The 15,172-nt window shown below is 40.4% G+C and overlaps 1 protein-coding gene across 1 annotated transcript; it reads right to left on the bottom strand.

Annotated features, from left to right (window-relative positions):
* Positions 1-1,512: 1,512 nt before the first annotated feature.
* Positions 1,513-6,680, bottom strand: LOC129831593 (immunoglobulin lambda-1 light chain-like). Its single transcript, XM_055894944.1, has 5 exons — positions 6,574-6,680; positions 6,353-6,477; positions 4,259-4,461; positions 3,382-3,413; positions 1,513-2,265 (listed from the first exon to the last, which is right to left on the bottom strand). Exons 1-5 carry the CDS (start codon positions 6,611-6,613, stop codon positions 1,934-1,936), a joined length of 732 nt encoding a protein of 243 aa, XP_055750919.1. The 5' UTR covers positions 6,614-6,680; the 3' UTR covers positions 1,513-1,933.
* Between the last annotated feature and the right edge of the window lie 8,492 nt (positions 6,681-15,172).

The raw sequence follows: 15,172 nt of genomic DNA, 5'->3' as shown, positions 1-15,172 counted from the left end.
GCTGAGTCTGTCTCCTCCACATTCCTGATTATAAACTGATAATCCTTATCAGACGTGGCTTTAGATGTGAAACGATCAGAGGAGAAACCAGAACCATATTCATCAGGAGAGGCCTGAGAATGGTGAAACCTTAACACATACTGAGGAGCTCCTCCTGGAACCTGTTTATACCAGATTACATAATGACTTTCATCTTTGGTGATGTCACAGTGAAAGGTGGCAGTCCCCTTTGAACTGACAGTCAGTACTGAAGGTGTCTGTGTCACTGCTTTCTGGCAACTGACATCTGAGGGAATTAAATAAGACATTTCATCATACATGAATTAACAACTTTTAATGACTTTTTTTGATTCATGTTGAACATATAGTAAATCCCTTACATGTTAGAGCAGTGATGAGAGTGCAGAGTGTCCCCAGCATGTTGTCAGTGTGTGATGTGAACGGCCCTTACTGTCCAGCTGAGAGATGAGCAGGGTTGGAGTGTGAGGAGAGGAGAGGCTGCAGGACCCACCTATAAGGAGACAGACAGGGAGGACCAGAGGGAGGGGCCTCTACAGTTAACCTATCACAAAGCCAGGGAGGACCAGAGGGAGGGGACTTTGCAGTTAACCAATCACCAGCTGCTCTCATTGATCTACATGAGGCCCTGTCTTCATCACTGACTCATATTCTACCTCCATCAAACCATAACTGGAGTTTAACATCCTATACTAGTTCTACATAGAGACAACATAATGATGAGTTATTCAAAATGAGTCCCAAATATCTCCCTAATCCTTTTATAGTGCACTACTGTTTACCAGAACCCAATGAGCCTTTGTCAAAAGTAGTGCACTATAAATGGAATAGAGTGCAATTAGGGACATAGTCTCAGTTTTTGTCCTCTCCCTCCACACACACAGTTCTGAGAGGAGATAAAACAACCTCTTAATTTACATGAAGCTATAAATAAGGGGAGGAGGGGAAGCAGGTGTCCTGGGGGAGAAAGGGGGAGAAAGGGAGCAACACATCACTGCCTGTAACTCAGTGTCAGATCTAGAACACGTCCCTGGTGAATGACTCTGATAACTAGAGATACTAGACATGAAACCATCAGCTGGTCTTTGGGTGGGACTGAAACCAGTGGTCTACAGAAAGCTGTTCCTGTTGTTCACTCAGTCATGGATTGATGTCAGTGGGAGAATAAGTGAAGACCAGACCTATACAGTTGTAATAATGCTGAAATGATACTGAGTCCAACATCCAATGTTAATACTAGAGAACAGTTTATACCATGCAATAATGGCAGCTTCTAACTCTCTAAACATTCACCTGGCAATCCTGCATCCTCATGTAAGGCTACAGTCAACTGTTAGGTCATCTCTGGTTGGTCAGAATCCTTCTTATGATAATAAACCAGGTAAGGATTCAGGGCTCTTCTGTCTTGGTTCAAATTAAACAATAATTATCCAGATTCACCCTCATTTAGTGGTGCTAACACTGATGCTCATCAACATGCTCAAATACAAACACTTGTTCTTTAGAATGTTCTTTATTTAATATCCACAATACAGCAAAGCTCTAACTATTCCTCTATTAATCATTAGTAATTCAACTCATTTCACAATAGTAGAGAGACCTAGTCATCATGACAGTGTTTCAGATGTAATGTTTTAGAGAACATGATGCCAGTACAGTGAATGCATCAATAGTAACTTGTCATGAGAAACAACCCTCAACAACTATTTGACATTACATTGGTTATTGTCATACTATTCACTGCTGCATTCAGACTTCAGCCCAATATCATCCATGTTGTTAGGATTTTAACTTCTATATTTAACAGCAAAGCAAGGATCAAAACACAACTTAAACATTCTAACAAAATAACAGCTGCACTCGCTGTGAATCTATAACAAACTACCAGTTGTATTGACTGTCTGAAACTATTGATTTACAGACTACAACTAGTCTTTCTGATCTCTTTCTCAGAGAATGTTGACCCCAACAACACTTTACATGTGAACAGCAGGTCCTTGTCCCAGTCTGCAGTCTGAATGGTCAGATAGCTGCTGATCTTGAAGGTTTTGTCTGGTTGCTGCTCAGCAGGGCTGGTAGAAACATCTTCTGTCACTGATTCACCATTAGACATCCAGCTGACATCTGCCAACCCCTTGGACTTCTGAGACAGGTTACTAGTCAGACACACCAGTGTTGCTCTGCTGGACTTGAGGTCTTCAGTGGATGGAGGGAACAGGGTCACAGCAGGTGTAGCCAGATCTCCATCTGTAGAAAGTAGTCAACAGATGGGATGAGAAGAAAACACAATGGATACCAGTTTATATTTCAGTACATGTGGGTATCATTACCAATACACCCTGCATTAAGAGCAATTATATAGAGAACTGCTCTTCATGATGTTTACAATGATATTGATAGAAGGAATCATACATGTTAAGGTGTTAAAATGAGAGACAGAGCAATTTATTAATACATTACATCACAGCTCTGGAAGACTAAAATGCTAAAAGCTGAATGAAATGTGGACATTTTAACTATAAAATACAAATAATTCACAAGGTGTAACGCTCGTCTAATGCCTTCTCCTCGGACGAGGAGGAGTAAGGGTCGGACCAAAATGCAGCGTAGGTTGAATCCATAATGATTTATTATAACTAGACGAAACACGATGAACACTTGTATAAACTCAAAACAACAAAATGACGTAGACAGACCTGAACATGTGAACTTACATAAACACGAAGAACGCACGAACAGGAACAGACACGAACGAAAACGAAACAGTCCCGTGTGGTGCGACATACACAGACACGGAAGACAATCACCCACAAACAAACAGTGAGAACAGCCTACCTTAATATGGTTTTCAATCAGAGGAAACGTCAAACACCTGCCTCTAATTGAGAACCATATCAGGCAACACATTAAACCCAACATAGAAACACAATACATAGAATGCCCAACCCAACTCACGCCCTGACCAACTAAACACATACAAAAACAAGAGAAAACAGGTCAGGAACGTGACACAAGGAAATGGGATTTAAAAATATATATTTGTCTAAGAAATTGAGCTGGATAAAATTTCTGGAGATGAAATATCTCCTTTACATTGAGTTATACAGACAACAGAAACACAAGATATTCATGATTAAACACGAACAGAGCAGACCAACCAGAGACATTAACACTGTCATCAAACTGTTTCATAAGTCATTTACAAACAACATACGAGACAGGATTAAAGCAGGTGCAAAATATTAAATCAGTCAATATAAATGACATTTTATTAAATAAACATTAAAATATATTAATATCTGACCAACACTATAGTAGAAACAAAACCTATTCTGTAGATTAAAACATTAGAAGGGTACTCACCAGTAACAATGAGCTTGTTTCCTGGTCCGAATACCACAGTGATTCAGTTTGTATACACGGCCGTACAATAACCTCCTCACTCTCTCTACTGAGAGGACAGGAACTGAAACATCCCATTCAGACAGAGCTTCACTCTCTCTACTGAGAGGACAGGAACTGAAACATCCATTCAGACAGAGCTTCACTCTCTCTACTGAGAGGACAGGAACTGAAACATCCCATTCAGACAGAGCTTCACTTTCTCTACTGAGAGGACAGGAACTGAAACATCCCATTCAGACAGAGCTTCACTCTCTCTACTGAGAGGACAGGAACTGAAACATCCCATTCAGACAGAGCTTCACTCTCTCTACTTAGAGGACAGGAACTGAAACATCCCATTCAGACAGCTTCACTCTCTCTACTGAGAGGACAGGAACTGAAACATTCCATTCAGACAGAGCTTCACTCTCTCTACAAACATCTCAGGCTTTTCTAGAGTTCCTCTCTATGAAGTAACAGTATATAGAATAGCATCATATTCTGCTGTTGGTGTCTGGTCCTTTTGAATCCATCAGTTAACGCAATATCCAGATGATGCAGTGTTGACCTGATGATGATGATGATGATGATGATGATGATGATGATGATGATGATGATGATGATGATGATGATCATAACAAGAATGGATAAATCTCTTTTCACAATTGTCTTATAATCTTTTTTGACATGTAGGGATGGATGGTTCCTCCATTTCCAGATCTCCCATTGTGTCATGTATATATTGTTATAATAATCACTGATCAACTGCTGTTTCTTAGAGTTCACCCCTCTGCCACGAAGCAGAAGTGAGTGTATTTGGTGAGGAGGTTTTTGTCATAGTGTATGTCACTGTGATGCCCACTCGTCAACAGAGTAGTCATTCGTTTTACAGTAATATACTGCTGAGTCTACCTCCACATTATTAATAATAAAACTATAATCTGATATAGACTGATGATCAGATGTGAATTTAGGAGAGAAGTAACCAGAACCATATTTTACAGAGGTCCAACTATAGTAGTACCACTGTAAAACATACTGAGGAACTCCTCCTGGAACCTGTTTATACCAATGAGCAATATTATCAACAGTCCCCAGGTTACAGTCCAGAGTGGTCGTCTCTATTATCAACAGACCCCAGGTTACAGTCCAGAGTGGTCGTCTCTATTATCAACAGTCCCCAGGTTACAGTCCAGAGTGGTCGTCTCTATTATCAACAGTCCCCAGGTTACAGTCCAGAGTGGTCGTCTCTATTATCAACAGTCCCCAGGTTACAGTCCAGAGTGGTCGTCTCTATTATCAACAGACCCCAGGTTACAGTCCAGAGTGGTCGTCTCTATTATCAACAGTCCCCAGGTTACAGTCCATAGTGGCCGTCTCTATTATCAACAGTCCCCAGGTTACAGTCCATAGTGGCCGTCTCTATTATCAACAGTCCCCAGGTTACAGTCCAGAGTGGCCGTGTCTCCTTTGCTCACCGTCACAACAGGAGGCTTCTGTGTCACCACAGTCACACCACTGACACCTGGGAAATAAGAAGATGACATGTACTAAATAGAAACATACAGACTCATTATCAGTGAACCAGGAAGTAAAACCTCCAGGAAGTCAGACTCCATACATGTTAGAGCAGTGATGAGAGTGCAGAGTGTCCCCAGCATGTTGTCAGTGTGTGGTGTGAACGGCCCTTACTGTCCAGCTGAGAGATGAGCAGGGTTGGAGTGTGAGGAGAGGAGAGGCTGCAGGACCCACCTATAAGGAGGGGCCTCTATATCTCATTCTATCAGCTTCTGAGAAGATGGACTTCTGATCCATTTAAATGACTAACTATTAAACTATCCATAATATCTATATATTTTAGATTGGACTAACAAAAACCATTTGAGATCATTTTGGTTACACTGAAAATAGCAGTGGTTAGTTTCATGTGAGTTATGTTAGTTAGTTTAAATCAGCATGTCATAATACGTATAATAATAACATAATAATAACATTATCTGGACCTGATAGTGGGGTTCTTGTCACGCCCTGACCGTAGAGATCCTTTTTATGTCTCTATTTTGGTTGGTCAGGGCGTGAGTTGGGGTGGGCATTCTATGTTTGGTGTTCTATGTTTTCTTTTCTGTGTGTTTGGCCGGGTGTGGTTCTCAATCAGAGGCAGCTGTCTATCGTTGTCTCTGATTGAGAACCATACTTAGGTAGCCTTTTTCCACCTGTGTGTTGTCGGTAGTTGTTTTCTGTCTTTGTGTCTGCACCAGACAGGACTGTTTCGTTTCGTTCACTCTCTTTGTTGTTTTTGTTGTTTCAGTGTTCAGGTTATGTATTAAATTATAATGAACACTTACCCCGCTGTGTTTTGGTCACCTTCTTTCCAGGACGATCGTTACAGTTCTGAACTAACAGTACATCACTAAATGACTGTTGATGTAATATGTCTCTACTGTAAACCAGGGGACTGACTATCATGGAGGTTGTCTGATACATGGAGTCTTCTGTTAGGACGGAACCTTCTGGAATATCACTTTATCATTCATGCTTTGTGACAACTAGGTGTAATTGTTAATGACAACATTCTAGTAAATGTGTGAAGGGTTTTGTGTAAAACACATCATGGAATGTTCTCCTACTGCAGACACACTGGTTCAGGATGACTTGACATTCAGTTAGTGTCTATATTCAGAACATCTGAAAGCAGAAGTGAGTGTGTTTGGTGAGGAGGTTTTTGTCATGGTGTATATCACTGTGATACGTGCTCACTAACAGAGTCATCATATGTATGACAGTAATACACTGCTGAGTCTGTCTCCTCCACAGTATTAATAATCAAACGATAATCTGATTTAGACTGATGATTAGATGTGAATTTAGGAGAGGAGAAACCAGAACCATAGAATACACGGTTATCACCATGATACCAATACAAAACATACTGTGGAACTCCTCCTGGAACCTGTTTATACCAACGAGCAGCACTATTCTGAACAGTCCCCAGGTTACAGTCCAGGGTGGCCGTCTCTCCTTTCCTCACTGTCACAGCAGGAGGCTTCTGTGTCACCACAGTCACACCACTGACACCTGGGAAATAAGAAGATGACATGTAGTAAAGAGAAACATACAAAGTCATTATTAATAAACCAGGAAGTAAAACCTCCAGGAAGTCAGACTCCTTACATGTTAGAGCAGTGATGAGAGTGCAGAGTGTCCCCAGCATGTTGTCAGTGTGTGGTGTGAACGGCCCTTACTGTCCAGCTGAGAGATGAGCAGGGTTGGAGTGTGAGGAGAGGCTGCAGGACTCACCTATAAGGAGACAGACAGGGAGTAGCAGAGGGAGGGGCCTCTATATCGCAGCCTATCAGCAAGCCACGTAGGACCAGAGGGAGGGGCCTCTACAATCACTAGCTACTCTCATAGTTGATTGACATGTCTGGGGGTTAACAGACTTCCACAGTTCTAATAATACTATTATAATGATTGATCTTTACTCTAAACACACTGACCTACAAGTCACTTTAAATGTGTCCCATCTATTTAAGTAAAGAGCAAGTATGATAAACTATCTCAAATATATCTGTTCTGCTTTTGACCCTCCACCATCCTCTACCCTCAACACAGCTCCATTATATAATCTATGATGTTAATATTAATCACCACATATCCTCTATCCTCCTCTATTATATAATCCATGATGTTTATATTAATCCCCACATATCCTCTACCCTCCTCCATTATATAATCCATGATGTTTATATTAATCATCACATATCCTCTACCCTCCTCCATTATATAATCCATGATGTTAATATTAATCACCACATATCCTCTACCCTCCTCCATTATATAATCCATGGTGTTTATATTAATCCCCACATATCCTCTACCCTCCTCCATTATATAATCCATGATGTTATATTAATCACTACATATCCTCTACCCTCCTCCATTATATAATCCATGATGTTTATATTAATCACATATCCTCTACCCTCCTCCATTATATAATCCATGATGTTTATATTAATCACATATCCTCTACCCTCCTCCATTATATAATCCATGATGTTTATATTAATCACATATCCTCTACCCTCCTCCATTATATAATCCATGATGTTTATATTAATCACCACATATCCTCTACCCTCCTCCATTATATAATCCATGATGTTTATATTAATCACATATCCTCTACTCTCCTCCATTATATAATCCATGATGTTTATATTAATCACATATCCTCTACCCTCCTCCATTATATAATCCATGATGTCTATATTAATCACCACATATCCTCTACCCTCCTCCATTATATAATCCATGATGGTTATATTAATCACCACATATCTTCTACCCTCCTCCATTATATAATCCATGATGTTTATATTAATCACCACATATCCTCTACCCTCCTCCATTATATAATCCATGATGTTTATATTAATCACATATCCTCTACCCTCCTCCATTATATAATCCATGATGTTTATATTAATCCCCACATATCCTCTACCCTCCTCCATTATATAATCCATGATGTTTATATTAATCCCCACATATCCTCTACCCTCCTCCATTATATAATCCATGATGTTTATATTAATCATCACATATCCTCTACCCTCCTCCGTTATATAATCCATGATGTTTATATTAATCCCCACATATCCTCTACCCTCCTCCATTATATAATCCATGATGTTTATATTAATCATCACATATCCTCTACCCTCCTCCATTATATAATCCATGATGTTTATAATAATCACCACATATCCTCTACCCTCCTCCATTATATAATCCATGATGTTTATATTAATCACATATCCTCTACCCTCCTCCATTATATAATCCATGATGTTTATATTAATCACATATCCTCTACCCTCCTCCATTATATAATCCATGATGTTTATATTAATCCCCACATATCCTCTACCCTCCTCCATTATATAATCCATGATGTTTATATTAATCACCACATATCCTCTACCCTCCTCCATTATATAATCCATGATGTTTATATTAATCACATATCCTCTACCCTCCTCCATTATATAATCCATGATGTTAATATTAATCACCACATATCCTCTACCCTCCTCCATTATATAATCTATGATGGTTATATTAATCATCACATATCCTCTATCCTCCTCCATTATATAATCCATGATGTTTATATTAATCCCCACATATCCTCTACCCTCCTCCATTATATAATCCATGATGTTTATATTAATCCCCACATATCCTCTACCCTCCTCCATTATATAATCCATGATGTTTATATTAATCACCACATATCCTCTACCCTCCTCCATTATATAATCCATGATGTTTATATTAATCACATATCCTCTACCCTCCTCCATTATATAATCCATGATGTTAATATTAATCACCACATATCCTCTACCCTCCTCCATTATATAATCCATGATGTTTATATTAATCCCCACATATCCTCTACCCTCCTCCATTATATAATCCATGATGTTAATATTAATCACATATCCTCTACCCTCCTCCATTATATAATCCATGATGTTTATATTAATCCCCACATATCCTCTACCCTCCTCCATTATATAATCCATGATGTTTATATTAATCACCACATATCCTCTACCCTCCTCCATTATATAATCCATGATGTTTATATTAATCACATATCCTCTACCCTCCTCCATTATATAATCCATGATGTTTATATTAATCCCCACATATCCTCTACCCTCCTCCATTATATAATCCATGATGTTTATATTAATCACATATCCTCTACCCTCCTCCATTATATAATCCATGATGTTTATATTAATCCCCACATATCCTCTACCCTCCTCCATTATATAATCCATGATGTTTATATTAATCACATATCCTCTACCCTCCTCCATTATATAATCCATGATGTTTATATTAATCACCACATATCCTCTACCCTCCTCCATTATATAATCCATGATGTTTATATTAATCACATATCCTCTACCCTCCTCCATTATATAATCCATGATGTTTATATTAATCCCCACATATCCTCTACCCTCCTCCATTATATAATCCATGATGTTTATATTAATCCCCACATATCCTCTACCCTCCTCCATTATATAATCCATGATGTTTATATTAATCCCCACATATCCTCTACCCTCCATTATATAATCCATGATGTTTATATTAATCACATATCCTCTACCCTCCTCCATTATATAATCCATGATGTTTATATTAATCACCACATATCCTCTACCCTCCTCCATTATATAATCCATGATGTTTATATTAATCACCACATATCTTCTACCCTCCTCCATTATATAATCCATGATGTTTATATTAATCACATATCCTCTATCCTCCTCCATTATATAATCCATGACGTTTATATTAATCACATATCCTCTACCCTCCATTATATAATCCATGATGTTTATATTAATCACATATCCTCTACCCTCCTCCATTATATAATCCATGATGTTAATATTAATCACCACATATCCTCTACCCTCCTCCATTATATAATCCATGATGTCTATATTAATCACCACATATCCTCTACCCTCCTCCATTATATAATCCATGATGTTTATATTAATCCCCACATATCCTCTACCCTCCTCCATTATATAATCCATGATGTTTATATTAATCACATATCCTCTACTCTCCTCCATTATATAATCCATAATGTTTATATTAATCCCCACATATCCTCTATCCTCCTCCATTATATAATCCATGATGTTTATATTAATCACATATCCTCTACCCTCCTCCATTATATAATCCATGATGTTTATATTAATCACCACATATCCTCTATCCTCCTCCATTATATAATCCATGATGTTTATATTAATCACATATCCTCTACCCTCCTCCATTATATAATCCATGATGTTTATATTAATCACATATCCTCTACTCTCCTCCATTATATAATCCATGATGTTTATATTAATCCCCACATATCCTCTACTCTCCTCCATTATATAATCCATGATGTTTATATTAATCACATAACCTCTACCCTCCTCCATTATATAATCCATGATGTTTATATTAATCAACACATATCCTCTACCCTCTTTTAATAAGTGGATGTGGATGAAAGCTGTCACCTCTAAGGAGGGTATTCCTGTCCGTAGGTTTCCTATAGAGATCTGCAGAGAAGGAGGTTTGATCCTTAATAACCATCACATCAGGAAAAGGGATTTGTGACAGGTCACAGTTAATGATGAAACAAAGGTGTTCATTCATGGAGTTCAGATAAGCAGGGAATTCCAAGAGTTCTTCCTGGGTCCCTGTATAGACCACGAAAATGTCATCCAAATATCTCCAAATTAGGAGAATATTTGCAAGAAAGGGGTTAAGGTCTGGATTCAGCACCACATGTTTTTCAAACATTCCTAGATATAGGTTAACATAATTAGAAGCCATAGTGCTCCCCGTCGCTGTCCCTTTGGTCTGAAGGAAAAGGTCTCCTCTGAAGAGAAAATAGTTGGAGGTTAGCAGCAGTTCAGCCAAGTCCACCATACAATTAGTGCTGGGTAGAGCATTAGGAGGACGTTCACTGAGGTAGAACAGGAGGACCTCTAGGCCGCCCTGATGGGGGATGTTAGTATATAGACTGGTAACATCAAAAGTATACAGAATAGAATTTTTCAGGAATAGGGTCCACAGATTTCAAAATATTAATAGAATCAATAGATTCTCTGACATACGTGGGGAGAGAGATCACCCAGGGTTTCACAAAATGGTAGAGATATTCTCTGTCAGAGATCCGTTACCACTGACAATGGGCCTGCCTGGTTTCGGTGGAGTCACGCTTTTGTGAATTTTGGGGAGGGCGTACTTTATAGTGCCCTGGTCAAAGCAGTGCACTGTAAAGGGAATAGAGTGCCATTTGGGATGCACCCTCAGTCCCCTTCTCCCCCCCTTCTCCCCCCCACACACAGTTCTGAGAGGAGATAAAATAACCCCTTCATTTGCATGAAGCTATAAATAAGGAGAGGAGGAGGGGAGGGGAAGCAGGTGTGTCCTGGGGGAGCAACGCATCACTGCCTGTAACTCAGTGTCAGAACTAGAACACGTCCCTGGTGAATGACTCTGATAACTAGAGATACTAGACATGAAACCATCAGCTGGTCTTTGGGTGGGACTGAAACCAGTGGTCTACAGACAGCTGTTCCTGTTGTAAAGTACATGTAGATCTTTCCTCAGTCATTATTGGTGGTCCTATGTCCTCCTCTGGTGGACGTTGACAGAACTGCAGCTTCTATTCTGGTCACTGATGCAGAATGTGAAACACAGCATGACACGACACTACGTGGTATTATACCGTAATAACTTCCATTAAACACTACCACTCATTGGACTATTGAGTTGCTAAGCCGCCCCACTAAAATCAGCATGCAATCCATATCAACTCCTAGCCCCCTACCCATAGACACAGGCATATCAACTCCTAGCTCCCTACCCATAGACACATGTATATCTGAGAGGATTGAATAGGTGTCAGTAAATATGTCAGGTGTTGGGTGGGTAAGCACATGTTGTCTTCGTACTGCATTTGGAGATAGTGGCTCGGGGACGACTGTACTCTCTGTTGGGTCCGGAGACCAAGGCTATGGAGACCTACATGGAGGACTCCCTGGCTGCAGGGTGCATCCTTCTGCCTCCCCGCCGGCGCAGGGCTCTTCGGGGCAAGCCAATGAAGACCTGGAGACCAGTCTTCTGAATTGTGTACCATTGATGGTGTACTTCCTTGCATTGTACAAAAGGGCTTCAATGTTTTTAAGGCACTTTTATTATTTTTAACAAGTGTGTTATTTTATTTTTTACCAGTGATTGCTGCTGTGAAGATGTGTAATAAATTCACATTAGAAAAGTCCATAGTTTAATTAATTACAACAGTGAAATACACCAATCGTAGCCTCCTGTACCAGAGTTGTATTCATGAGAACCAGTCCAAGCCTTCTGTACCAGAGTTGTATTCATTAGGACCAGCCCAAGCCTCCTGTACCAGAGTTGTATTCATGAGAACCAGTCCAAGCCTCCTGTACCAGAGTTATATTGATTAGGACCAGTCCAAGCTTCCTGTACCAGAGTTGTATTCATTAGGACCAGCCCAAGCCTCCTGTACCAGAGTTGTATTCATGAGAACCAGTCCAAGCCTCCTGTACCAGAGTTGTATTCATTAGGACCAGCCCAAGCCTTCTGTACCAGAGTTGTATTCATTAGGACCAGCCCAAGCCTCCTGTACCAGAGTTGTATTGATTATGACCAGTCCAAGCCTCCTGTACCAGAGTTGTATTCATTAGGACCAGTCCAAGCCTCCTGTACCAGAGTTGTATTCATGAGAACCAGTCCAAGCCTTCTGTACCAGAGTTGTATTCATTAGGACCAGCCCAAGCCTCCTGTACCAGAGTTGTATTGATTATGACCAGTCCAAGCTTCCTGTACCAGAGTTGTATTCATTAGGACCAGTCCAATCCTCCTGTACCAGAGTTATATTGATTAGGACCAGTCCAAGCCTCCTGTACCAGAGTTGTATTGATTAGGACCAGTCCAAGCCTCTTGTACCAGAGTTGTATTCATGAGAACCAGTCCAAGCCTCCTGTACCAGAGTTGTATTCATGAGAACCAGTCCAAGCCTCCTGTACCAGAGTTGTATACATTAGGACCAGTCCAAGCCTCCTGTACCAGAGTTGTATTGATTAGGACCAGTCCAAGCTTCCTGTACCAGAGTTGTATTCATTAGGACCAGTCCAAGCCTCCTGTACCAGAGTTGTATTGATTAGGACCAGTCCAAGCCTCCTGTACCAGAGTTGTATTGATTAGGACCAGTCCAAGCCTCCTGTACCAGAGTTGTATTGATTAGGACCAGTCCAAGCCTCCTGTACCAGAGTTGTATTTATTAGGACCAGTCCAAGCCTCCTGTACCAGAGTTGTATTCATTAGGACCAGTCCAAGCCTTCTGTACCAGGTTATATTGATTAGGACCAGTCCAAGCCTCCTGTACCAGAGTTGTATTTATTAGGACCAGTCCAAGCCTCCTGTACCAGAGTTGTATTTATTAGGACCAGTCCAAGCTTCCTGTACCAGAGTTGTATTGATTAGGACCAGTCCAAGCCTCCGGTACCAGGTTATATTGATTAGGACCAGACCAAGCCTCCTGTACCAGAGTTGTATTGATTAGGACCAGTCCAAGCCTCCGGTACCAGGTTATATTGATTAGGACCAGACCAAGCCTCCTGTACCAGAGTTGTATTCATTAGGACCAGTCCAAGCCTCCTGTACCAGAGTTGTATTGATTAGGACCAGTCCAAGCCTCCTGTACCAGGTTATATTCATTAGGACCAGTCCAAGCCTCCTGTACCAGAGTTGTATTAATTAGGACCAGACCAAGCCTCCTGTACCAGAGTTGTAGTCATTAGGACCAGTCCAAGCCTTCTGTACCAGGTTCAAATCAAATCAAATTTTTATTTGTCACATACACATGGTTAGCAGATGTTAATGCGAGTGTAGCGAAATGCTTGTGCTTCTAGTTCTGACAATGCAGTAATAACCAACGAGTAATCTAGCCTAACAGTTCCACAACTACTACCTTATACACACAAGTGTAAAGGGATAAAGAATATGTACATAAAGATATATGAATAAGTGATGGTACAGAACGGCATAGGCAAGATGCAGTAGATGGTATCGAGTACAGTACATACATTTGAGATGAGTAATGTAGGGTATGTAAACATAAAAGTGGCATAGTTTAAAGAGGCTAGTGATACATGTATTACATAAAGATGGCAAGATGCAGTAGATGATATAGAGTACAGTATATACATATACATTATATTAAGTGGCATTGTTTAAAGTGGCTAGTGATACATTTTTGATCAACTCCCATCAATTTCCATTATTAAAGTGAGCTGGAGTTGAGTCAGTATGTTGGCAGCGGCCACTAAATGTTTGTGGTGGCTGTTTAATAGTCTGATGGCCTTGAGATAGAAGCTGTTTTTCAGTCTCTCGGTCCCTGCTTTGATGCACCTGTACTGCCCTCGCCTTCTGGATGATAGCGGGATGAACAGGCAGTGGCTCGGGTGGTTGTTGTCCTTGATGATCTTTATGGCCTTCCTGTGACATCGGGTGGTGTAGGTGTCCTGGCGGGCAGGTAATCCAAGCCTCCTGTACCAGGTTATTTTGATTAGGACCAGTCCAAGCCTCCTGAACCAGGTTATATTAATTAGGACCAGTCCAAGCCTCCTGTACCAGGTTATATTAATTAGGGCCAGTCCAAGCCTCCTGTACCAGGTTATATTGATTAGGACCAGTCCAAGCCTCCTGTACCAGGTTATATTGATTAGGACCAGTCCAAGCCTCCTGTACCAGGGTTATATTGATTAGGACCAGTCCAAGCCTCCTGTACCAGGTTATATTGATTAGGACCAGTCCAAGCCTCCTGTACCAGGTTATATTGATTAGGACCAGTCCAAGCCTAGCTCCCGAATGGCACAGCGGTCTAAGGCACTGCAACTCAGTGCTAGAGGCGTCACTACAGATCCTGGTTCGATCCCGGGCTGTATCACAACCGACCGTGATCGGGAGTCCCATAGGGCGGCGCAAAATTGGCCCAGCGTCGTCTGGGTTAGGGGAGGGTTTTGCCGATGTAGGTCGTCATTGTAAATAATAATTTGTTCTTAATTGACTTGGCTAGTTAAATAAAGGTAAAATATATATAATTAATTCTCAACAGGGCTGT

Source organism: Salvelinus fontinalis, chromosome 2 (genome assembly GCF_029448725.1).
Source record: "Salvelinus fontinalis isolate EN_2023a chromosome 2, ASM2944872v1, whole genome shotgun sequence".
Taxonomy (NCBI): Eukaryota; Metazoa; Chordata; class Actinopteri; order Salmoniformes; family Salmonidae; genus Salvelinus; species Salvelinus fontinalis.
Note: the sequence above shows the minus strand (reverse complement) of the source record. Positions and strands in the feature narration are given on the sequence as shown.